General features: G+C 43.7%; 1 protein-coding gene across 5 annotated transcripts in view; it reads right to left on the bottom strand.

Annotated features, from left to right (window-relative positions):
* MYRF (myelin regulatory factor) overlaps positions 1–26288 on the bottom strand; it is a 144581-nt gene that overhangs the window by 9976 nt on the left and 108317 nt on the right. For 3 of the 5 annotated variants that reach the window (XM_061609820.1, XM_061609822.1, XM_061609824.1), the window contains 15 exons: positions 25718–25828; positions 24632–24722; positions 23132–23197; positions 18486–18686; positions 16169–16277; positions 14976–15085; positions 13266–13426; positions 11442–11514; positions 10628–10716; positions 9314–9382; positions 5484–5572; positions 4424–4597; positions 3035–3328; positions 1964–2051; positions 933–1007 (listed from right to left, as the gene is read on the bottom strand). In XM_061609820.1, coding sequence (XP_061465804.1) covers positions 933–1007; positions 1964–2051; positions 3035–3328; positions 4424–4597; positions 5484–5572; positions 9314–9382; positions 10628–10716; positions 11442–11514; positions 13266–13426; positions 14976–15085; positions 16169–16277; positions 18486–18686; positions 23132–23197; positions 24632–24722; positions 25718–25828 — 1800 coding nt within the window. The remainder of the gene's footprint in view (positions 1–932; positions 1008–1963; positions 2052–3034; positions 3329–4423; positions 4598–5483; positions 5573–9313; positions 9383–10627; positions 10717–11441; positions 11515–13265; positions 13427–14975; positions 15086–16168; positions 16278–18485; positions 18687–23131; positions 23198–24631; positions 24723–25717; positions 25829–26288) is intronic. The other 2 variants (XM_061609821.1, XM_061609823.1) reach the window with 1 other exon arrangement.

Here is a 26288-nt window from a genome sequence, read left to right as displayed (position 1 = left end):
CGGCAGTTGAACTTGCAGTGGTTTACTTTGAACAGATATGGTAGATCAAACTCCTGAAAGCCAGTCCTCTGCTATCCCTGCTGGACTACATGAAAGAGGTTGGGAGGAAGGTCAGGAGCACACAAGCAAGCAGCAGCAGGACACTCCTCTGAATCTTCTCTTGAGCTGTTTCCCGGTTGGAAGAAGTGGAGAGGCACACATGGGAGAGCATGGTCTCAATTCACCAGGATGTGCTCTCATCTTGCCAAGCTAAGCCAAGCATGAGTAGAGAGAAGGATACATACAGAAAAGAGTTCTCTCATAGGATCACAGGAAGCTGCCTGATACCATGCCATATAACTGGTGTATCTGGCTCTGTCCTGTCTATACTGACGAGCAGCAGCTCTCCAGGGTTTCAGGCAGGGGTCTCTTTCCCAGCCCTACCTGGAGATGCCAGGAATTGAACCTGCAACCTTCTGCATGCAAAGCAGATGGTCCACCACTGAGCTATGGCCCTTCCCATTGGTCATATAGCCCTTCTCCTTTGTCCTGCTTTTATCTTCAAAGTGTTTCAGGGCTGTGAAAGGCGTGAGAGCAAAAAGACAGAGGAACACACAGGAAACAGAATCCCCTTGCTTGTGAGTTCTGCTGCTTTCTCCACCTCCAATCTACAAGTAACCAGATTCAACCCACAGGCTCCCAATCACCAGTCCCACCATGAGCCATTATCCTTCCACCATGTTCTCACGATTCAATATTTTTCTTCTATGACCCTCACTCTTTACACCGCTAGAGCAAGAACGACTCACTCTTTCTCACAGATTAATGCCATGATGGAACCCTTCTTACCCACAACTCCCATCTGATACTCAGCTAATTGCTTACATGGACAACGTCCTTGCGGATGGCATCCCTCCCCAGAGTCCCTTGCCTTCACAAGAATACATACTCACTTCATCTCCAAAGTAAGGTTTGTGTTCACTGAAGTAAACTTGCTGATGGGGATGCGGTATGTGATGTTCCCCGTCCTATATGCACAAACAGAAAACAATACATAACAACACGTAAGAGCCACCTTAAGGCACCTGCTGGAGGAAGAGAAGTATAGATGTGGAAGCTGTATGCATTAACACTGGAACCAACCCAAAGGGCTTGTAGAGAATGTGCCGACTCTTCTACTTCATCTCAATCTCTCAATTCAATAAGAAGAGCCTGGGAGGTTTTATACCTTGCTGGACCCAGGCTAGGCGAGCAGCCTTATACTGTGCAAGACCAGTATTTAGTATTGTCTACTCTGATGGGCAGTGATTCTCTAAAGCAGGGGTGGGAAATCTCAGGCCTGGGGGCCACAAGTCCCTCTACCTGGCCCTTGGGACTCTCTCCTCATCCCACACCCCCTCTCACCCAGTCCATGGCTCCTCACAGATGTGCACTTTACTTAAGTGTTTTTGCCTGCCTGGAATGTGTCCTGGAACTCTGATAATGTGCTTTTTATGTCTGGGTGGGTGGAGGAGACAGAGAAGTGAGAGTTTATGTGCCATGTGTAGAAAAGAGGCTACTGCACAAACGCAAATTTTACAATTGTTGCTCCACCCACTTTTGCCTCTGGCCCTGCCCACCACTGGCATGTGGCCCGTGGAAGGCTGCCCAGAAGGAAAAGCAGCTGTGTGGCTGGAAAAGGTTCCAATCAACCTTTGGTCATTCTCTCACATGGCAAGCAATGCCTCCAGCCAGAAGCATTCTACCTCACATGACCTTTTGCCCATGTTCAACCTTCCCTGGTGTGCTTCACATGCACCCACATCAAATAATGATTCCATCACTGTACAAAAAAATTGATTTATGACAACAGATAATGCATGGAAAAATCCTGAACTGATCATTTTTTAACTTACCTAGTTGATTCCACTCTTGCCCTAGGAGGAATCCAGTCTCCCTAGAACATAGCCCAACAAAGTTGGTGGGGCAACACCACTACACTCACCTGCACTCATTACCAGCAGCACAGGCCTGAGGTGTGATGACCACATTACTTTCCACAAGTGATATGGACTGGAGCACAGGAGCTGCTCCTACAAGGGGGAAATCATCAAGACAGGGAAGAAAGTTACTAAGTATGGGAGATAAAGCCAATAACAGGCATTCTGAGGACAATCACAGCTCTTAAGGCTATAATATAGTCTTTGCCAACTCGGTGCCCTCCAAGTGTTGCTAGACTACAACTCGCATCATCCCTGACCACTTGTGATGCTGGCTGCAGCTGATGAGAGATGGGAATCCATCAACAACTGGAGGGCACCATGTTACGGAACGTGCTGGAATGTATTTCTAAGGTCTCAAAATCCATTTCTCCCGCCAAATCCTGTTGCTGAAACCATCTTGTTTAGGCTCTCCTTTAATAATGACTGTGAAGTTTAAATCTGCAATGGTAATTGCATTTTCAGGGAAGAGACAATCACGGCTTTCATGCTCTCATGTGCCTAAATCCATCTCTTTTTTCCCCTGGCCATTTACAGCTTGGTTTGGTGGAGATGTCATTCAGTAAGTTATGGCCAAGTAGCACGTGTGGGTATAAAATACTTTCAAACATGAAGCACCAATGACTCAAATCTAAGTGCCTTCCCATGAAGAACTGAGAGGATATCAGATAACCTGGTATGTATTTCCAACAACTACATCTTCTCTGGGACATGTGCATAGCACTGTCCTCTGGGACTTTAAACTGGGCATAGGGCAAGCAGGTACAATACTATATTGGCTCATCTAGAGACATCGCCTGATGGTAGCTTTGATGATGGATTTCTATGAGCAACACCATGTGAAGGAATAATGGGCCATTTGGGGAGTTTTCATGAGGTTTGGATCTGACTACAGCAAGAAATGCAAAGGTTGGCAACAATGGGGAAATTGCTCTAGAGGAAAAAAAGCAGTGTTAAAACAGTGCTTAGATGACTGGAGCATACACTGAGATGGCAGTAGGGTAGCAGCTGTATACCAGTGTTGAGTCAAAGTCTAAATATACACCAAACAGTCAGACAAAAGAAGACATGCTTACCATCCTGGTTGGTGCTTCCTGTGCCAGGTTTCCCGGAGTCTGATTGGCTGATGCTGCGGCGTTGCCGTGTCTGCCCGGGGAAGACGTTGCTACGTGTTAGAGGGAGGTTGGAGACATATTTGGACTTGCCCTGGATATGGGTGAAGGGGGAGGATGGGCTGGCATTGGGGCTGCCAAAGCCTCGTGATCTCTCTGAAGTCTTTGACCACTTAGTGTGGGAAGCCACCTTGCCAGTGAAACCCCTCGATTTGGCTTTGATGTTGGTCACGGGCAGGAACGACACGAGGCTCTGGTCTGGGAAGGGAATAATTTAACAAGCTGAGTCAGGGGCCAAGGCACAGCAAACAAAGATCCTTTGGAATGAATCCTAAAGTTTAGTTTTGAGTTGGTAAATCTCTGAGTGAGCCGTACCACTTCAGACTGCAGGTGGGAATGAACATGGTTGAATTTCTCCTTCAAACAAATGAACAAAATCCCTCTTTGCAAAAAACTAGCATGTCGGGGAGAAGGCTTGCCTGGACCCTCTTTCTCCCTGACACGCTAATTTTCTGCACGACAATTTTATTTATTTATTTTGTTTGAAAATAAAGCCTTATGAGCTTCCATTTGCAGAATAAAATGGGACGGCTCAGACACAAGTTTATCACTGCAGTGAGGACTAGACTTGTGGAACACCTGCTCCGTCCCCCAAAGTAGGATTGCCTTCTATCAGACACAGTTCCAAGTACAAGGAGCATCAGTCCACATGTGCAGAAAGATATCTGCCTAGGAAATGGATTGGGCCAAGAAATTGATGGGGACGCAAGAGTCCTCCCTACATTCTCTCTATACACTGAATTTACACCTACCCTCGCAAAAAGCTCCCTCACAGGATTAAGGTATGCTTGTCCCTTTTATATTCAGGAAATGCAACCTCAAAGCTACTTCCAGGAACAGTGCAATGCTAAGATAAAAGTGCTAGCCTTTGAGGTGCCACTGGCTTGCACTGTCTTTTTTGCACTACATTAAAAGGCTGCAATAGTCAGGTAAATAACTTGCCCCATGAATTAGGATGACTTGCTTTGAGATTGTCTCACACATGCCATACCCTTCTGATGTTCCACAATGCCTAAGAACAAGTTAGAAAGGTTGTACAATTATGCACCCACATTTAGCCTTATCTGGGATTTATGGATAACTAGAGATTTCAAGAAAGGATGTTTGGTGTATGTAACAGAAAACAAAGGCAGCAAGCACATGTCTTTTTTGGGAGATAATGTTACCAGCAGTTATGTTCTTAGAGAAAGATGAACCCAGATAATGACAGAAGCCACAGGGAACCTTGTAACTCGGCTCCTTACTAACAGCTTGGCACAACTTTCTGTATGTTCAGGACAGAATGGGGCTCACCTGTCCGGTTGGTGGTGACTGGGGTAGTAGTCTCAGATGGTGCAGCAAAAGATACATTATTTGGAACACTGGTCAGAACAGGAGAGCAGCATGTGGAGAAACAAGGTGGGTCAAAACAGACTAATATGCTATGTGCAGACAAGCCATAGAGAGAGTCAGGCACATGTGTTGTGGCTGCAAGATAAAAAGAACACAGGTGCTATGTAGGTCAGAATAAAATGAGCAAAAGCTAAAGCAGGATCCAAGAACCTCCTGCATTAAAGGCCTAGTTCACACAACCACTTTTGGACTTATTTCTCTCAATCGGGACAAATTTCTTCTGTTGGCTGAATTTGTCTATATAGCAGAAGGCATGTATTAAGTTGGCCCTCAACCACTCCCTAACCAGAAGCTACCCAGGATCAATATTGCTGATTTTTTTTTAAAAAAAATGCAACTTATTGTAGTGGGCTAGCAGTTGCTAATTGTGTGAAATCAGGCTTGGTGCCAGCAGGCAGCCAACTCAGGCACTGACCAAGGGCCCCTGCAGCTCGATGAGGGGCCCTGCAGCTGAGAGGGTGGAGCTCCTGTTCCACAATCCCTGTCAGCATTGAGTCATGAGGCATAACCTGACAGTGGCATGGATCTTGGAGCAGGAGCACCACTCTCCCAGGCAATATCACCCCCACATGTGCTTAAATGTGCCTGGTTGCGCCACATTTTGTGTTGTTGCATGCCTGCCATTAACCAAGATGACACCCCCACCGCCATCTTAGGTGATGGCAGGCATGTGCACTGACATAGCGATGCAAGAGGTAGTGCGACTGGATGTATTAAAGCATGTGCATGTATGTGTGCCTCCCCCCACCCCCACAGTGGTCTGGTGCCCAAGGACCTGTGGTGGTCTGGAGCTGGTCCTGTGTGAAATAGTTGATGGCAGATTTCCACATCCTGCATACACCCATAGAGGTGACTGGGCACATTCTCCACTCCTGAATCTCCCACTGAGGAACTGACTGGCTTTGTAGGGGGGTATGCACTTGAAGACATTTTCACAGTGACAGCTACAACTGGTACCTACCACGTTGTGAAAGGGAAGCATCAACAGGGGTGTTTGATGAGGCAACAGTGGAAAACATAAGCTGATTCTTATCAATGCTCTGACTGGGCCTAGAAAGCAAGAAAAAAAAGTGGGCATTACGTTTTTACTTATATAAAAACACAGCATGTACAGTTAGCAATAGAATGAGATGGATTAACGAGGCAGATGCATATGGGATAAAAGTTAGAACCAGAAGGGTGTAAAAATGTTGCAGAAATGAAGATAGGGAGGGAGAACAAGATAGAAAATAAGGAGACTCATGAAAAAAAGGAAAGCAGGATGGGAAAAGGAGTAGACCTTGATGAGGTAACAATGGGTGAACTGATTAGACACAGCCTAAAATATCAGAATTGCTGCTGTATATCCATTACAGCCCTCACATCCCTACATTCTATTCCAGGGATGCAGGGGCGTCCCTACCAGTGTGCGGAGGGTGCGGCGCGCACCCGGGTGTCACCATGAGGGGGGTGACACCCAGAGCCACCCCGCCCCGTGCCGTTGCCCGGCAAGGCTGCGCCGACTCCTCCTCGGAGGCGGGCGGACGAGAGCGGGAGCAGCGTCGGCGGGGCGAGGGAGGCACGCCGGCGTTCCCAGGCCTTCTGCGGCTGGGTGCCCCTCCGGCGCACGTCCTCCCAGGGGCATAGACAGGGTGGCTGGCCTCGAGTGCGCGCGCACATGCGTGCACACGCAAGCCCAGCCACCTCGTCCATGCCCCTGGGAGGGTGCGCACCAGAGGTCCGCACCCCCCCTAGTGACGCCACTGCAGGGATGGCAAGTGCTTCAGGTGAGACTGTAAAGGAACCAGAATCTGACAAATGGCTTCTGACCAAAGCAGTAATCTTTTCCTGACCAAGGCACCAATCCACCTGATGTGCCTGCACATGTTGCCTTCCATATACAGACGTTTGCACATGTCTGAACCTAACTGTCATTTGCATTCTGCAAGCACAGAAATGCTTCCACCCACAATCTGAGGACTTAATTCCTATGCACCTTTATATATGGTATGCTGATGGCTACCACTGAAATGCCCCCTCCCTCAGTCCAGGGATTGCTGGTGCATGGGGAGGAGGAAAGTCTTTGGTATTTATTTTCTATCCAAGGTGAGGCTCAGATTGCTATCCGCTGGAGTGTTGGTCACCATATAGACTTCATGGTGTAAGAGGTTTGGGCATAAAAACACTATGTTTTCAGAAAAATAGAAGTCCACTGAAAAGGGGGCTTACTTCTGATTAAAAATGGTGCTTTCAACCACCTAATTCCCAGCTTAGGTACTGCACCATCCAACCAGCTCATCTCAGCCTAGATTCACTTGTCCACTCATTCAAACACCCAAAGGAATAAGGGACTGCAGCAACTCCGCTATGAGGAAAAGTGGCAATATTTGAGTCTTTTTATTTTTGGGGAAAAAAGGCAAGTAAGGGAGGACATGATACAAGTGTATAGAATTATGCATGGTATGGAAAAGTGGACATAGAGACACTTTTCTCCCTCTCATACAGTGCTAGAACCTGGGGCCGTCCAATGAAGCTGAATGTTGGAAGACTTAGAAGGAAGTGCTTCTTCACACATTAAATAGATAAACTGTGGAATTCACTGCCAGAAGATGTAGTGACAGCCACCAACTTTAGACAAGTTCATGAAGGATATGGCTATGAACCACCTCCAGCGCTGAAGGCAGTACCCTCTAAATACCAGTTGCTGGGGATTTCAAATGTGAGCATGCTCCTGCGCTCATGTTCTGCTTCTGGGCTGCCTATAGGCATCTGGCTAGCCACTGTGAGAGCCAAATATATGACTAGATAGGTCTTTGGTCTGTTTCACCTGAGTTCTTCTTCCCTGGCCTTTGACACCTGAGGTATGTGTTTTCAGGACCCATGCTATTCCTGTGATTGCAATTTCTTTTAACTGTTCTCAATACTGAATTTTAAATTCTTGCAGCCTGACCTGGGACCTGCTTGTGAAAGGCCGGCAATAAATGTAACAACAACAATGTTCTGTATTTTTTATTTTTTTTTAAATCACCCTTTGCCTGCCTGCTTTTTTTTAGGAGCAGGGGCAGATATTAAAAAAAAAACAGAAGAGGAAGAAGAGACTGTTAACACAAGATATCATAAGAAAGGATGCAACATTTACATCAACAGTATATTGAAAAAGAAGGATCATACCGTGGACAGAGAGCAACTGGGACGCCAGGACCCTTGTGCCGAAAGAGAGCCAGGAGGCAAGTGGTAGGCACAGCAAAAGAACTGCCAGGCAACAGGAAAACAGAGGAAGAAGTGAGAAATGGAAAGACACAGACAACAAAAACCACAGAAGGGGAAAATATGGTTGAGAAGAGAGGTCGGACAGAGAAGGTGTGGGGGAGAGAAATAAACGGAGAGAGAGGAAAACAAGTGGAGAGGAAGGGAAAGAGAAGATCAGTTATTTCGTAACAAGTACAGTAGAGCCCCGCTTCCCGGTCCTTCACTTCCCGGCGATCCGCTAATGCGGCGGCTTTGATTTCACTTTTTTAAATCTGATTTTGCCCTTTTGCGGCATTTTGCAGCATTTTCGTGCAACGCGCCCCATTATATCCAATGGGATTCCGCTTTACGGCGATTTCCGCTTTATGGCGGGGGTACGGAACGGAACCCGCCGTATAAGCGGGGCCCGCCTGTATTGAAGTAATGATGTGAACTGTCTAGATCTTGTGGATGCAAACTGACATAAGGCAAAGAAGTCTGGGATGTAATTCTCCAAGCCAGTACGTTATTCTCTCACTGATGAGACAGCACATCAGTATAATTCATCAAAAAAATATGGAACCCAAACTCTGGTTTTGGTACAAAGCAGTGCTTCCAGGTTTTATTTTCCAAATTCAGTAATGCACAAAATAGCAAAGGAATGCTATTGCATTCAAACCTTGCTTGTGGGCTTCCTGTTGGCATCCAACTGGCCTCAGTGGAAAACAGGACGCTGGGCTAGATGAACCTTTGGTCCGATCCTGCAGCGCTCTTCTTATGTTTTTATGTTATTAGTGAATGAATTCACAGCCCCAAATACATGATAGAAATACCCCTGCTACTCCTGGACAGAAAGCATACCCAAAAGCTTTATGACTGTCAGCCATACACAGAACTATGACAGATCCCACCCTGTCAACAGACTGGCCCAGCACAGAGCTCTGGTTTAAAGCCTGCTTTTAAGTGCTATCCAATCTGCTTTTAAGCACTAAAGAACAACACAGTCCTTGTGAGCCTTGAGTGTGGCAGGCCCTGCCCTGCAGAACTCCTTGCTAATAGAAGTCCAGCGGCAGTCACCCTGCTTCCTTTTAGATACCTTTTTCAAACGGTATTGTTTAAACAGGCTTTTGGAACTCTCTCTTTTTTAAACAATCCAGTTTTACTGACATGCTACTGATGTTTTTACTGGTATTACTGTAGTATTGAGTTTTTATGTTGCACACCACCTTGAAATATTTCTTATGGAAGTGCAGTTATACAAACAAACAAACTTCCATATTCCCAAGAAACATATTCCCAAGAAACAGCTTGGATTGTATTCAGTTTCACCCATCTACTGGGAAGCTGACAGCCCTAAACCATACCTATGTTAAGATATTCCTTAAGACTCCCTTCCCTCCAGATAACATATGTGATTTTAACACCTTCATATACTCTTCTTCATATTTGATCTTCTTGCACTCTTCTGGTTTAAAGGTTTCATTCATGATTACACATTTTCCTACCAAGGACTGAAAAGGAAGACTCATCACTTTCTGAAGAAGGATGTGACCAAAGGAGGACGAAGGGAGGACTGCTACGTACCCTTCAAGATCCACAAGGTCCTCCTCATTGCGGTAGCTTAGCACATAGAGGGTAGACATGGATACCACACTGGGAAAGAGGGGGGGAAAAAAACCAAAACTGAGCATCCAGGAATGGAATTCTTCATTGTTTTACGATGAAAGGAAATTCTCTCCAAACAGGCCAGGATTTGTATCTATGAGTGACTCAAGCCCAGGGAAATCTTTACTGTACAGGCATAGAAGACATCTGAGGAAACACCTACTCAATTCTCAGTTGTATACCTTACTTACTTAGTTTGGAAGTCAAATGTGGCTGGAAATGACACTAGCCCATAAAAATCACATGCAATCTCATTTGAAATCATACCTATTGCAAGGTACTCTGGTGATTCAGTCATGGAAAAGGAGCCCGTTGTAAAAAAAATATACAATTTCTGGCAATTTCTGGCAACACAGTAGGTCAGATCACAGTTTGTGCATGACATCCCACGGCTGCCTATCTAACATGCAGGATACGCATCATGCAGTTCAAGCTATAGGATGAGCACCCTAAGGCTCCGGAGCTTTAAATTTACAACAAAGCCACCTTCCAATTTAAAATAAAAGGCAGATTTCCTGTTCTCCTTGATTCTAAGATTATACTGAAAATGTGATGGCAACCGTCACCCCATTCCCTCAAAAAAAAAAAAGGGGGGGGACAAAATAAGTTAAAAAGTCCAGATTCATTTACATTTCATCAACTTTACAACTTTGCTCCAAAGCAATTAACTCCCCCCCCCCGATTTAAGGATAGTAACTGCCGTTGCGGTCGTGCAACTGTAGCAACCAGCAATAGCCTGGCATGTTCTGCTGTGTTCATGAAAATGATAAGCACACTTTGTCACATGCAACCTAAAGTATGCTGATTTTACATCTGAGGTGCATTTCACTGTAATTCTAGGGGCACAAACAAATGACAAGAGCATGGTACTACCAACAAGGTATCCATAGCTTCACCTTAATTCCAGATGAAATTACTCTGTCCTACCTAAACATGACTTTGTTCATCCACTCACAGGCCAGAAACACACCTTCATTCAAGTTTACAATTCTGAGCATTGCACTCAACTGCTCAGTGTGAAATAGCCCACAGGAACTCAGGAAGCTGCCTTATACTGAGTCAGACCCTTGATCTATCTAACTCAGTATTGTCTACACTGACTGGCAGTGGCTCTCCAGGGTTTCAGGCAGAGGATGTTTCCAGCTCTTACCTGGAGATGCCAGGGATTGAACCTGGGACCTTCTGCATGCAAAGCACATGGCTCTACCACTGAGCTACAATACAGACACTAACCTGAATGCCATAATGATCACCAGGGCAATGATGGTGCCTTGTAGGAAACGTTGGCTGATGCAAGCTTGGTCTGTGACCACAGAAGGCGACTGTACAAGAAAAAGGAAGGGAAAGATCATTATCAGATGAGAAACGTTTCTTTGTATTCCTACTCTGTTCTTTCTGTCTCATCGTCTTTGGGGATAGCAGGCTGTAGGGCACCTCTTCCTTTCACCTCTTCTTGTGGTAACTGTTAGCCCATCCTCCTCACAAAAAAATGCCTGAGGACGCATTGCTACCACATTCAGAGGGCCACTAAATAAAGGAGAATGCCAACTTGGTGAATGAATTATAGGAACTGAATTACTGTAAGCAAGAAGAATGAAAATGCAGGCATTATGAAGAGGAAGCATATTATTGGGATAGAAGGTTGTTGGATGAAATAGGAATGCAAGAGGCAGCTCAGGCTCTAGGAAGAATTTCACATCAAGGAATGCATTATGTATACAAAAATAGTTCTCAGCTCACAGAGACCAAATACCACACTGCCAGCATTTCCAATTTGTATGTGCTAATATTCACCCCTTAAACAAGCAGCCTCAGCAAAGACAACTTTGCTTGTGGAGCGTAAAGGTAAACATTCCCTTCCATCTGCACACCATCATGATGATGATGTCCTGCACAATCTGTTCAAAGGCCTGAAACCCAACATGCAGAATCAGCAGCCGTGTCTCCTTTGAAGTGCCTGAACAGATCCAAATACAAACATGTCTCATGCACATAAGCAATCACAACTCAGACTATAATGTACATCTGTCTTACAAAGACTTCTTACCTTGCTGGCCATTTTGGGGGGGCACTTTTTGTGTGGCACACTTCCTGCACGGCTGAACTGACTCCCGGCTTGACTACAATAAAAGGAAAGTTAGGATGCATTCAGATCAGCACTCTTTATCGTATGTCATTTCACTTTATTCTGTTCCTCATTCTCCCACTACCAATCTGTTTCTTAAAAAACACTCAGTTTGCATAATTTTAACATGCACATACACGTACTCCAAATAATTTAATGCAGCTTTCTGGAAAGTGGGGAGGATAACCCTGAAATGGGATTGTGAAGTTGCCAATGTGTCATTTCTGCAAGGAGAAGATAACAAAGTAGATGACCAGCTGGCTTATAGGGACAAACTTACCATGGGTGGAAGGGAACAAGGGGGGAGGGGGAAAGGACGTTCCTATAATGAAGGAGAGTGTCAGTGTGCTTCCTGATGGGAACTTAATTTGCAAATGGGCCATTAACAACAGTCTGAAAGAGTAAATCCAGATTAAATGGGGGGAAATATGGGCTGGCATTCTGATGTCAACTATGTTGTGTGGATATTGCAAAAAAACCAACAACCTTGCATGGATGAGGAGGAGCAACCATCCCACAACACACACCTGGCTGGAAGCACCCTCAGAAAATGGTGTGCATACAGCAACAAACCACTAGATGTGGCAACAATTGTATCACCTCCTTGCCCAAATATCTGTATTGGGCTGCGTTTTTTTTACAGATGTTTATAAAGCTGTTTTCAGGCTAAACACTTTTAAAGATGGCATTAATATTTTAAATATATTTCAATACTTTAAATGGAAAAGCTGAGGGGGAAAAGTTCTCTGTGAGCTCAGAAGTGAAAAATGGTGTATGCATGCATAGAAATAGATTGCAATCTATAGCCAGTGCTTCCACATATTTCATCCTGCATGACTGAATGACTGGGTTGCAAAGTGTAGTTTGTTTTAGCCCAGAAATGTAAAGCAATATTAGAAGCACAAGAGTCAGACCACTGGTCCACTCAGTATTACCTACACTGACTAGCAGTGGCTCTCCAGCTTTCCGAGAGGGGTCTCTTCCAGCCCTAACTGCATATGCAAGGGATTGAACCTGGGACCTTCTGCATGCAAAGCATGTGCTCTACCTCAGAGTCATGGCCCTTCCCCCAATATTGCTCCAGGACAGTTCCCAGATGTATGAACTAAGTTTAGATTAACCACATAATGTATCTAAGGCTTCTACCACTTTTATTATTCCTCTCCTTAGAAAACATACTGCTCTCTGAACTTGATTTTTAAACTGGGGCTTTAAATTTACACCAAAGGTTCATCTTTGGAGAGTTCAAATACTTGCCCTGTCTGAAGAACACATTCTTGTGGTGAAGGAGTAAGGAGACATGATCCCCTCTGTCATGGGGACACCTGTATGTTCACTGGCCCAAAACGCACAATTCTTCTCTCACCCCAACCTCATAAAAGACAAGAGAAGGGTCATGCAATTTGGTCCCTCGTTATGAGTGTGGTAGAAGGAGGGAATGTACCTGTCTGCTGCTCAGTGGAGGAACAAGATTTTTAGCCCAAGTAAACATCTGAACCTCTTCAAAGCTCTGTTTGCTTTTCTATCAGTGCAATCCTATGCTTACTCATTCAGAATTAAGTCCAATTATGTTCAATGCAACTTGCTCCTAGGTAAGCATGTGTATCATTGCAGCCTGTGATAGTTAAATTTCTAAACAAACCATTTCCTCAACGTTGTACTGTACAAATAATGACTCAAAAGAGTTAGAATATTAAATTTACTCTCTCTTTAAAAGCAAAAAACAAAAACAGGTCTCTCTAGTACCTGAATGCTCCAGAGCTCACAGTTGATTTCATACTGTCCAGTCGTTTGAGCTTGGCGAGTTTATGACTCCATCTCTCCAGTTCATCAATCCGGGTCTCTAGGTTGTCTGTCAGTTTGCAAAGCTCTTTCACAGCCCCTACATTTTCCATGAAAATACGCTCCTGGCATGGACAAAATATACACTCTCTTTTAGTGTGTTCAGGTCCTCACATTATGATCTTACTCCTCAATTCATTATATGCTCCTACTATCTCACTCCTTCTACACAAAGACAAGAGCACCTACATACTAGAAAGACGGCTGTTTGACAGTAGCCTAAAATCCATTTATTATCCAATTTACCCAGTTCTACATGTTCCCTCAGAAGTAAGTTCCAGTGTGTTCAATGGGGTTTTCTCCCAGGCAAATCTGCACAGGATTGCAGCCTTAGATGACTTTACTCTTAGACCCCCATATATCCCACCATAACGGTGAATGAAGGGCAGCTTTCTTGTAGTGCTCCATGTGTCAAATGCAACATGTGAGGGCAAGGAAAGGGCAATTTTCCGTCCTCGCTCTCCAGCATTAGATTTTTTGTCCAAAGTGGCTTAAAAACTCTGAACTCGAGTACCTTTTGAAAAGTTGGTGTAAGCAGTCTTTAACATAAAAAAGGTAAAGGTAAAGGTGTCCCCGCACTTGTAGTGCGAGTCGTTTCCGACTCTTAGGGTGACGTCTTGCGACGTTTACTAGGCAGACCATCTTTAACATAGCAGGCATTTAATCATGGGTTTAGTTTAGCCACAGAGTGATCATTTTAACCTGTCCTGCATCTAGACAAGGGCAGGATATTCTTGAACTAATCAGACATTTCTATGTGAAAAATAATTCAGTCATGCCCACTTCATTATTTGGAATACAAGAGTTTCAAACTGATGCAACACATTCTGGTTATATTAGATTTTCCTTTGTCCCTATGGGGTAAAAGTAAGTGGAGGAGACAAGAGAACTGCTAACACACTCTCTCTCCTGCTACAGTTAAAACCATAGTCCCGAACAGCCATGTGCCAAAAAGGACAGAACTATGCCTATATTAATAAGGGGCATTCAGAATTTAGTACTGTACTCCTCTGATTCTAATTATGCTATGTGTTTATATATGTTATGAAAAGAATGATTTTTTAAAAAAAAAATCCCTTTTTTTATCCTGCTCCTCCTCTGCTTCTCTGAGATCTTCCTGGAAAATTACACTCTCTTGCTTTCCTCTATACCCTAAAGAACAGACAGCTCTTTTTCACTGAACTCTTAACTAAATAATCTAAGCACCTGATTACTGAACTACTTAGCTTGAATCAGTCTGCATTTTTTATTTGTTTTTAGGAGGTTGAAAGGTTCGATTTAGGTAAAGTTCTAGTTTATCATCATCGTGCTCCTCCTCTCTGAATTCATTTGACTCACTCTGTATACACAGAACTAAATAAACTCACAACTCTCATATCTCCCTGAATTTCAGCATGAGTCTGTACACATGATCACTGAAGTTGCCTCAACAGCAATGTTAAATCTGTAAAACAGTACTTGGAAAAAATTGAAAATATGTTGAGTGCGCATGCACGCTCGTGGATCTGCGTGTACACATACACACACACATGTAGGAAAGGATGCCCAAAAGCTGTCATTCCTATCAACCTTTTTAGTTTGTTGCTTACCTTTTCTTCAAAGGGTTCCACTCACCTTATTTACCACTAGGAAGTTCTCTATGGTTTTCCCACTAGTAAAAACCATGTCCCCGCTGTCTTTCACTGCTTCTGGTAGAATCTCCTTCACCTCCTGAGCAATGACACCTGCAGAGAAATGGCAACATGTGTCACAATGGTAGTTCCTAGGATGATTCACCAAGAGCTTTGCAAAGATTTGTGCTGTATTAGGGGCTGTCCTTTTCAGTAGCTCCTTAAAGAGTTAGTTTGTGGGGGGTTTTTTTAGAAAGTTTGGTGTAAAATTAGCAAATAGGGAAACTCACCAGAAAAACAGCATTTGCGCATATTCTTGTGCCAAACCCTCACAAACTGTTTCCCCCCCCCAAATGCAAGTGGGTTTGGGCAGCTGCCAGTGGGGCAACTGTTTAAAATAACTGGTGTGATGCACATGCCTTTGGTTATAAAAAAATTATATACTGTAAGTGAAACAACTGGAATATACTGTAGCTTATGAGAGATTGGAAACAAAAGTAATAACTAAAGGTAACTTCACAATTTATACAGCAAATATACATGCATCAGTATGTGAGGATGTATGTTCCCAGATACATTATGTTGCCCACACTTTATGCCAACCTGGCAGCCTTCAGATGTTTTTCATTACAACTCCCATCAGCCCTACTTAGCATGGCTGTGCTGGCTGAGGATGAAGGAAGTTGTACCTAAAACATCTGAAGGGCACTAAGTTGGGGAAGGCTGCTTTACACGTTTGCTGCAAGAAATGTGTACTGCTGGGTAGCCTCCCTGAGTGAAGACTGATGATCAGGGCTGGTTTTCCCATCATGATTTAATAACACAGGATAGAGGAAGACCAAGATGTTCCCCGAAGCCCAGCACTACTGGGAGCTTGCATTGGCTGTCACAGACTCAAGCTGTGATCTCAAATGAGGAGAATGTGGGTGCATATACTCATAATATCAGAAGCAATCCTCAAATGACACATGCCATATATGTACAATTTAGTATGCCTAAAGGGTGTTGCATAGAAGGATAAGGAAAATACCATTATGAAGGTCTCAAGAACAGGCCAACAGAGGGTATGTTGGATTATGGGTACACTGAAATCAATTTATTTGGGTGATGGTGGATGTTTGCACTTTTACTAGCTTTAAAGAATGAGCAGCAGCAGAGGTGCAAAGATGAAGCTCAAAGTCAGTGAAGGGACTGTACCTGTCTCTGATGTGTTCTCAAGGCCCACAGTGGCAGCAAACTCTGGCTTGTAATTATAATGCACCAGTCGCATACGGGATATTCTTTTCAGCTGCTCTGTGGTATCCACCTGAAACCATAAGAAAAGACCCACAAGAGTGGGCACTAAAATTTCTAAAGCCCTTGAGATGTAGCCAAACACTTAGTATCACAACACAGCCCTCAAGGATAGGAAAGGGTCTAATGGAATCAGGACCTCAGTTATATGGGACGGGGGGCACACAGTGATTTCAGTTCAATATTAGGGTGTTATCTGCATTCTGGCAAGACAGGTTTTTCTAACTAGGGCAGCAGGAGCATTCAGCCTTTGAGGTACAGAAAAAATAAGCTCCAGGGAAAAGCTCCAGTTTTCTAAGAGCTAAGACACAAGTGACTCAGTTACTTAGAATTGCATGTAAAGAAACAAAGCTTTATTTAGTGTTCCATCTTGGTTTGATCATTATCATCCTTTGCTGATTTATTCAGGTGACCATAGACATGTGAAGACCCAGGAAAAAACAATTTTTCTGTCCCCCCCTATTTTTTCTGCCCACCCCCCCAAAAAAATGAAGAAAAAAATCCCCAAACTTTTTTTCCTGAATTTTTTCACTTTTTGTCTGGCCTTCATATCTCTAGGTGAGCATGCATATTTCAGGGCAGTTTAAGAATTCCTTATATCAGATGAGTATGCTCAGGGAGGTGGCTAAGTCATCAAGAGAGCTTTAATGGTTTCTTCTTAGGACTTAGGAGGAGTCAAATTCAGAGCAGGGAGTAACAAAGCCAGTTGGGAGCCACTGGGTCACGGCTGTAGCCTTTAGGTGGCAGGCAGAGATACCCTTCAAGATGGAGCCTGAGGTTTAAAACAGAACCAAAGAGACTTGTGGCAATATGCCTGGTAGCTAGACTAGTAGCTCTTCACCATTTCCCTCCATGCAGACCAATGTCTCCTAAAAATCAATGGTTCGCAATTGTACTTTTCATGGAAACAAGTTATACAAATGGGTATGTTCAGTGTACGGAGCACCATATGTTGTAGAACATTTTAACCAACTGCAGCATCAGTCCTATTTCTTAACTATATTGCACAAGAAACACATAATGGGAATGCATGAGAAAGTGGAAACACTGCCACACATTGGCCTGGTTCCCAGATAAAGCTAAGCCATGGTTGTTCAGCCAAATTGGGGTTTGTTTGAACATCCAAACTTAGCTCAGCAGACAAACAACCATTTGTTTTCTGGCAACAAACCACAATGTTTTTGTTGACTCATAAGCCATGTCTTGTTTTAACTATGGGTATGGCATTATCTTTGAACCCCATACCCTAACTTAACCGTGGTTTGTTTGGCACTCCTTCCCAGACACTTGCCAAGCTACAGAGGCACAAGGCAAGAGCAACTGGAAAACAAATCGAGCTCTGGAGAAATAAGATGACCCATAGTTTGTTCAACAAACCATGGCTTAGCATTATGTGAAAACACAGCCATTATGAGACAGTGCATGGGAGAAAATCAAAGATTTAGAGCAGGGATGGAGAACCAATGGCCCTCCAGATGTTGTTGGACTACAACTCCCATCACCCCTGACTATTAGCCATGCTGGCTGGGGCTTATTGGAGTCCAACAGCATCCACAGGTTCTCATTCTTGACTTAGAGGCTTTAATTAAATAAGTGAATTATCCAAACTGGAAACAAATAATAGGGGAGAGATGTTGCTCTGCTTGCAAGTTTCCTGGAGGCATATGAGTAACTGCTGTTGAAACAGAAAGCAAACTAGATGGACCTTTGGCTCAACCCAGCAGGGCTCTCCTTTGTCCTTAGGGATGTCTTCTATGTCTTAATTGGATTTATTTAGTGCCTTCTTGAAAAGCTCATGTGTATGTGTTTTATTCCTTTCTTCCTTATCATCTGTCTGTTTAAGAACGCAAATCTCTGGACAGATCTCCTTTTAACCTGTCTATACAGGTGTTTTGCTTAAGTGCTAAAGAAATTATAGCAACCATGTTAATTCTTGATCTGAAAAGTCTTCCGTAATCTTTCCTCTGATTTCTCTTAATTTTATGGTCCTGAACATCTTGGTTATAGCTGAGAGCAGAATATCAGCTGCTACATGGGTTATACAGAAGCCGGTCTGTTTCAATGGCATCCTCCATTTGGCTAGCTATTAGTACTACCTTCATTCAAGGGAGATACTCTGTCTTCATAAAAGTGGCAGTCCAATGATGTACGCTGGACAGATTTCTGTGCATTTCCTAAGCAGAGACTTTACCAACTAAGGCATGCTGTGCTGAGCTCTTACCTCCTGGATGTCATCTTTTACTCGTATGTCTGATGGATGCATAAGTGAGCCCATGACTTTCACATTGCCATGGACAACCAAGGCTTCATCAGGGCGGTCTGTGTTGATGCCAACTCTTCCATGGTGAAAGACGGTGTCAGGAAGCTGAGCACGTTGCCAGAGTACATCACTGTCACTCTCAAATTGACCTGGGTTAGAGGCCTGACAAGAAAAAAAAAAACAGGAGATCCATAGGAGACAACCTAATATTAATGTCAAGAATAGATTATTGTAGAAAGAAACAAAGATCTAGGGAGAAAACACAGGTGCTTTTAGAATAAGACCAAATGCAGAATACAGCTCTTCCAGAAGGCAGGGGAAAGTTAATTGATTTGAACCACTGAAAACAAAAAAAGTTGCTGACTAACCGATATTGAGGTTGAACACAAAACAAACAAAAAAACCAAAAAGGGGGTCCTCCAACAGTGTGTCCGCTGGCCTAACATCTCTGCGAGTATATTGCATGCTATGCTGTACAGACAATTGTGACCAGAGGCAGTTACAATCAAGTTGCCTTACAGAGTATTGTGGGAATTCATCTCTCTTGCTCCTTCTTTGTTCTTTTTTTTGCAAGTTTTATGATCATCAGCAGGGATAAGAACATACAGTTCTTTGTCTATGTTACAGCCTCTGACAAAACCTGATTTGCAGAGCAGTTGTGCCTTTCGTCTAACAGTAAGTTGTTTATGACATGGGAAGGCTGTCTGATTCACTCTGCAAGCTAAGCACAAGGAGCCCTGGGTTTGAGTCAGCCTGTGTTTACAGACCAAGTGAGATAAATGTCATTTTCTAGCCCATAACACAAAGATAAAGAGGCAAGTGGGAAGTTTTCTAGATATGAGGTAAAGAATCATCAATCCCCCCCAACCCCCTCCCCTCAAGGGTTTGTTAGGGAAGTGACAGGAGTGGTTTGCATGAGGGTAAATGTATGATGAGCTAATAGGCAAAGGCAACTTAAGACTGACAGGAGGGAATGGGAGGAGCAAACAACTCAGACAATGTTTAGTTTCTAAAGATATTCCTGGGGCTCACGCTTGTCTTGAAGGTGCACACTCTGATCTGGAAGCCCCTGGCCTCTACTCCCAAATGTATGAGGACAAGATGTGGCTTTTCAGTAGTGAGTAAAAGGTCCTTTTGCACATGGGTCAAGTCCAGCTTAGTGCAAATGTGTGGGTTCCTGGAGAGGCTATTGCAATTGCTTTGCTCCTCCTTTGGCCCTGCTGCTATGAGCCAAGTCATGGTTTGGCTTAGCATATTGTCCAAACCTGACCTCATAATTTATCTTCCCCAGAACAAAAACAACCACTTATTTGGCCAATTTGTTTTCTTGGTTTGCAGCTTGTGCTTTGTCTGGAGGAAACCTCAAGCCCAAGTTCAGATAACAAGCTAAGCCAAACCATGGGTTAATTCAGAGCAGTACAGCAGCAGCAGCAGCAGCAGGAGGGCAATACACATATTTGCACTCCATCATAGTTTGACATAGTATTCTGTACAAACTGGGCCAATAAAAATTACCCAGAAATGAACTGGGCTTCAGCAGCTTATTTAAATAAACTCTTTTGTGGTACCTGTTGAAGTTATCTCCTCTCTCGTATCTTCTACTGGTTGCTGGTGCTTTCCCTCTCCCCAACATCCCCCCCCCTGCAAACACAAACTTCCCAATAGTCTGCAGGTTTGTTATCCTTGTGGAGTGATCCTGAATGCTGTGAGTTTCCCTGACTTTTCCAGACACCAGATTTTTAAAAAACAGGCATGGAATTTTGCTTTGCTAACCTGAAACCCACCAAGCTTGCCTGTTTGCTTTGCTAACTTGAAACTGACAAACCTGTCTTTGCTCTGCTAACCTGAAAATGACCAGCCTGTGTGTTTCCTTTGCAGCTTGTTTTTGCTTTGCTCAGCCTGCTCTTTCCTTTCCACAGACTGTGTCTTTGCTTTGCTAATGTGAAACTGACCAGCCTGTTTTTGCTTTGCATTAAAGCAATTTCTCACTGTCTCCCAGGTGGTGGTGGTGAGGATCCAATATCATTGGGGGGGGGGACTGGGTCAATAGGCACTGGGCAGAGGGAAAGCCACTTTCCTTTTGTTTCCAAAAGGAAAACATTGTTAACAATATTGCTACTTTTGGAGAGGGGAAAAATGGAATGGTAAAAGCAAAAGATAGTGGAAAAATAACTACGCCGAAATGGAACTGCCTGCCAGTTCAACCATATGCAATTGAACAGGCACCAATAAGTGGATCCCATCCCTATTCTTAATCACTTTTTCATGCAGTTCAGAGCTGCACCTTCACAATGACAAAAAATTCCAAAGTTTAGCCTGGGGGTTCAATTGGCCCCTCTCTCTGTCTTTTTCCCTCATATACTCCCCTCAGAATTCATGGCACTGACCAACTGAACAAGTTAAGAGAAAGTCACTGAAGTGCCATTCAGAGTTTAGAAAGTGGGAGTAATAGGACAAGCAGAGCAATAGGAAACAGAAATTCTAGCCACCTAGTTGCAGAATTATCATTTATCTCCTGATATCCATAGAAGTATTATTCCACATGGTTCTTTCCTGCTTAATGCTTATCTTTGCATGTAAGTCTACATAAAATCAATTGTAACCAGGCTGTCATTTGGTTAAGCCTCTGTTGGTTGGGCAGGTGATAACCAGCACTGTATGTATTCTGTTCAAAAGCCAAGGTTTTTAATAAAATCCTACAATTGTACAGAATACACATTGAAAGCAGTATCCCAAGCATCTCAGCTCCTTTTCTTTCTTTTCCTAAGTTCCTAGCTCTTATGGATGTGACAGCATGTAGACACTGTCTGGTGAAATCTCCAAAACCAAAGAGACACTTCAATAGGACTTCCAGTAGTGAGGGCTTCACTGTCCCACAGAGCTGTTTGCCCTTCTCCATGACTAGCAATTCTATGCACATTTACCCAGTTTGCAAAAGTTCAGGATTATTCATTGTCTTAGCTTTTTTTTAAAAAAAATACAGAGTAACACAGTTCTGGTTCTATGTCTAAAATATACACTAAACAGAGTTTGTGTCTTGTTATTCCTCTATTAAGATTAAATAAGTACCCTTACAACTGCTCTTATGAGATCAATATCGCTGAAAAGTTGCTGCAAACTCCTTTGGGCATATCTAGTGAGTCTTAGTCTCAAGTATCTGTTTCAATGCAACAGCCCTTCCAACCATTCCCCTTATAGTCCAGGCAAGCAGGGCACTGCAGTCTGCACTGCTTGCCCTTCCCTGCACAACAGTCCACAGTGCTCACAGGAGCAACATGGACCCGTTACAGACTGTGCATTCTGCATGGCAGTGTTCTAGAGCAGGGCTGCACGACTTGCAATCCACACAGGCAAAGGCAGGCTCCTCAATACGGAAGCCCATGAGGACAAAGCCTCTGCTTTGACTTCCTGTCTGAAACTGCAAAAACACCGGGGGGTGTGTCTCTCCCTTCTTTGCTGGTTGGTTGCAATTTGTACAGGCCTCTCAGTCACCTTTCTTCAGGCCTCTCTCCCCATACTCTCACGTGTACTATGGAGCCAGAGGAGAGTGAGTAGCTGCCATCGCCCCCTGACCTTGTTATCTGCTGGGGAAAAGAGACATGCAAATTGTCCAATTGCCTGAGTGCTAAAGAGAACAAAGCCTGCTCACATTCACTGCTAGGTCCCAGGAGGAGATGCTGCCGTGTTTAGCTTCTCTTTTGTGCTACCCCCTACAACTATGTGTTGGCACTGTTTGCTCTTCAAGTCCTCCCACCTTCAACTGCCCCAAATCCTCCTGCTCTTTTCAATGAGCCCACCCCTTCTCCCTCTTCTTCAAGGACTGATGTCTGAATGGTAAAGCTGACCTTAGTGGGATGGGTGGGTGCCACGTGGGCTCTGCTTCAGGCAGCAAATGTGTTTGGCCAGAAAAGTATATGGAGGTAATAATACCCACCTACCTTACAGGGTTGTTGCAAATACCACTACAGAACAATACAGATGAAGTGTTCTGAACACTCTAACACACTACATAAATGTTAAATATTATCATCTCTTTTCTGTCTTATCCTTCAGATCCCTCCTTGAAACCCACCTTTTTCATGAAGCTTTTGGTTTAACCCTTATCCTAACATCCCCAAATGAAACAAAATCTAACTGTATTTGCTCACAAACAAATCTTCCCCTTCCTATGTTGACTTCACTACCTGTCACAGCTTGGACAGTAGGCTCCTTGAAACAAGGGTGTCTTTTTTGCCTAAGACACTGCAATTGGTGGTGCTGCGTGGCTTAAGTACTATTATCACACATGCAAATTAATAATGTAAAGGTATCATAATGAAGCATCAGGTTTACAGAGAAGCAACCACAGTGTGGCACTGCTTCTAACATGTTACACAATCTGATGTTCACACCATATTTCACCGTAGATTGTGCAAGTCAATTCTGCATCTGATGTGCAACCAAACCACATACTTGTGCTAGTGCAGACAGCTCCTTAGCCTCACTGACAAGACTGGGGTCAGAGCTCTGCTGAGGGCAGAAGCGCCTCTCATCTGCCCTGCCCACCATTCTACAACAGAGCCCCCCACCTTCACCCCGGAGACTGCATAGTTCAGCATGCTACTTACTTGTCTGCAGACTCCGGGGTCCCCGTCCGCCCTCTGTTTGTGTTTTACCCCCGAACCGGCCCTTTGCTAGAGGAAATGGACACAGCACTTAAAAAGGCAGCAGGGCGGAGACAGCCAACCACAAAGTCACAGTCTAGTGTCCTCCTTATTTGCTACGAATCTCTGGTAGTGCAGGAGCCACAAAGGATCTCTTCACATGCCCTTCCCCAAGATTATGCTTTTGGAAGTCTAAGAACCAATCCATTTGGATGCTTGATAAGAAGTCCAACTAGCTGAACATATTTGGGGGCATCACTTTCAGAATTAATGTGGTAGGACCCAAAGCAATGCCTTGTGGAGGCCTGGAGGGGTGGGGGATGGGAATAACCTCCTTTCTTCTCACATTTGTGCCTAGGTGAAGCTAGTCAGTGTTCCTGCCTAAATCCCCTTTATCTTCTCCCAAAATCCCCTTCCCAAAACCTTTAAAGCATGTGTCTGCACAAGTGCAACTCTGTGGGTTGGTTTAACATCAGCAGCATGCTGATGAGTGTCTGACACTGACCCTTATTATGTCCTGTGCCTTGAGTCAATGGAACAGGGCTGCATGCTGATGTGCAAGCTTAATGGTGGCATCCCAGTCAGGTTTAATTAATTCAATTTACAAAGCTCTGAACAATTTAGGTCCAGGGTATCTTAGGGACCACCTGAATCCTTATATCCCAGCTCGATCACTGAGATCTTCTGCAGGAGTGGCTTTGGTCGTGTTCCAAGTTGGTGAAGTTCATTTAACATTGACATAAAAATCAAGCCTTCAGTGTCATCAACCCAGCTCTCTGGAATGCTCTGCCAACAGAGTTTCAGCAGGCACCTTCTGTTTCAACTTTTAAGCACCTTCTGAAAACCTTTCTGTTCCGCCAGGCTTATGCAGGGAATTAAGAAGATGCTTTTTTCACAACAGTTGATCTTTGTTTTATTGCATTTTTAATGTTTTTATTCTATGGTGGTGGTTTTTTTAAAGTGTTGTAAACCACTTTGTTGTTTTAATGAAATAACAGGATGCAAACATATTTATAAATAAATAAACAAAATAAATCCAGGCAGCAGAACAGTATAATAATATGTTTGCAAGGCTGGCATCTCGCTGCACCATTCCTGCTTGCAGCCTTGCCTTGCTCTTTCTGCGGCAGAGGGTGCAAGAGCTGCCTTACATTCCATGGCCCTGGGCACCTTATTCAATAAAAAACTTTCATCCCTGCCCATGTCTCCTTATTGGAAATCAGTAAGACCTGACTTGGTCCTTGCACAGGCCTTATATGTGTAAAGGAGAAAAATGAGGGTGCAGAAAGCCAGGGAGGAGAGGGACAGGGGGAGTTGCAGATGGGACAGTGAGGGGTGCTGTGGAATAAGGGACACTTTGGTACCAGTGTCAAGAATCCCCTATCAAGTCAAGTAAAGAGCTGTAGATGCTCAGAGCTAAGAGAATAATGTCCTGCAAGGGAAAGGGAAAAAAGAGGGACTTACTCTAACAATGATGCGCTCTGAGATGTGAGCAGCCAGAGTGTAGTTCTGGTTTTGGCCATGAGCTTGCAAGGCCACAACCAACATGAAGTACCTGAAAATAAAGCAAAGTGGGTTGAAGTCCAGATAAATGCAGGTGTTTCACAGCCCTCCTAACCAGAACTTGACATGAAAACATTTTTCTAACCAAATATAAGTTTTTAGTAAAAAAGAAACACATTATTCAAAATCACATAACATAAGAAGTGAAGTTTTGGGGGGGAGGGGAGTGTCTCAGTCAGTTGGGCAACCTTGCTGAAAACTTAATTTCACATACACAAAACAGTTTGCATAACTTTGTAAAGAGGTAAGTAACCAATTCAATGTACTATAACAGCTGCAGCACTGGGGGACTGGAGAAGACCTGCCCTGTTTTTAAAGTTTTTTTAAAAAAGATGTTTTGTTTCAATAAGTTTTTACAGATGTTTTGTTTTAATATGTTTTAAAGTTTCTTGTTTTTAAGATGTTTTAGAGTGCTTTTAGTGTTTTTGTTTGCCACCCTGGGCTTCTTCTGGGAGGAAGGGTGGGATATAAATTAATTATATAAATAATTATTATTTCTAAAAAAAGAAATCAACCAGTGGGATGGAGTGCTATGCAGCAGAATTGCAATTAAAATGGGCATCTTAAATCCACACCTTCTACTAGTCTTTTAAAAATCTTAAAATAAAATGGCAAGTTTATTAAGCCACTCTCTGAGTTAGCCTATAGCAGGGGTTCCTGAACTGTGGTCTGTGGCCCACAAGCTTAATTCAGGTGGTCTGTGGATTTGTGGCTGGAGATGGCACATCCATCTCATTAAACATTCATACTGATTTTAATTGTATTTTTATTGCTTCTTTTATTTCTTAAGATTGTTTTTTTGTATTACAATTTGAATTCTATGGAATACTATAAAATACAATATATAAGATATACAAGAAGTAAGAAAAATACAATTAAAAATCGTACAGCATCTAGCACAGGGCATTACAATTACCACAACAGGGCAAAACACCCCATCAAATAGTCTCCTAAGCTTTGGGAGGGGTAATACACATTGGCTGTTACCTCTGATCAGGATTGGGCTTGCCCTTTTTCCTCATGTTATTGGCTGTTGTCTCACTGAAGTGCAACCGTCCCACAGTGACCTTTGTAACCTGCTCTGGAGGCAAATTGACCCTGGGGGGGGGGAAGGAAAAAAAGAGTCATCTGTCAAGGGGCAAATCTGTTGCTCTGCCTGGGGTCAACCAAGATGCATAAAAATGGGGGACCTAAGTGTTTCATGGTGGGGAGGAAATCAGCATCCAAGCAAAGAGTCTAATACAAGAGAACCATAAGTTGACCTGAGCTCCCAGTGAAATCAATGGCACAAGATCACAGCTAAGCACTTAAAACCCACCAATTTCAATGAGACACTGTTATGCTATTCCCAGGTGGTAAGCTTAAGGTGCAGTCGCTTTTGTGTTCACATGCAAAAGAATGAGGTTGTACAAGAAGGTTACACAAGAGCCCCTCCAGGATATGATGCACTAGTGGAAGTCAGATTAATATGCAGGAGGCATCATGTGCAAACTACCCTTACTTATGCCTAATCTTCTCTGGACTGCACACAAATGAGTATGTTAGAAGGTGGCGGGGG

The sequence above is a fragment of the Rhineura floridana genome, chromosome 2, assembly GCF_030035675.1.
Source record: "Rhineura floridana isolate rRhiFlo1 chromosome 2, rRhiFlo1.hap2, whole genome shotgun sequence".
Classification (NCBI taxonomy): domain Eukaryota; kingdom Metazoa; phylum Chordata; class Lepidosauria; order Squamata; family Rhineuridae; genus Rhineura; species Rhineura floridana.
The sequence above is the reverse complement of the archived record's forward strand: the minus strand, read 5'-3'. Positions and strand labels throughout refer to the sequence as shown.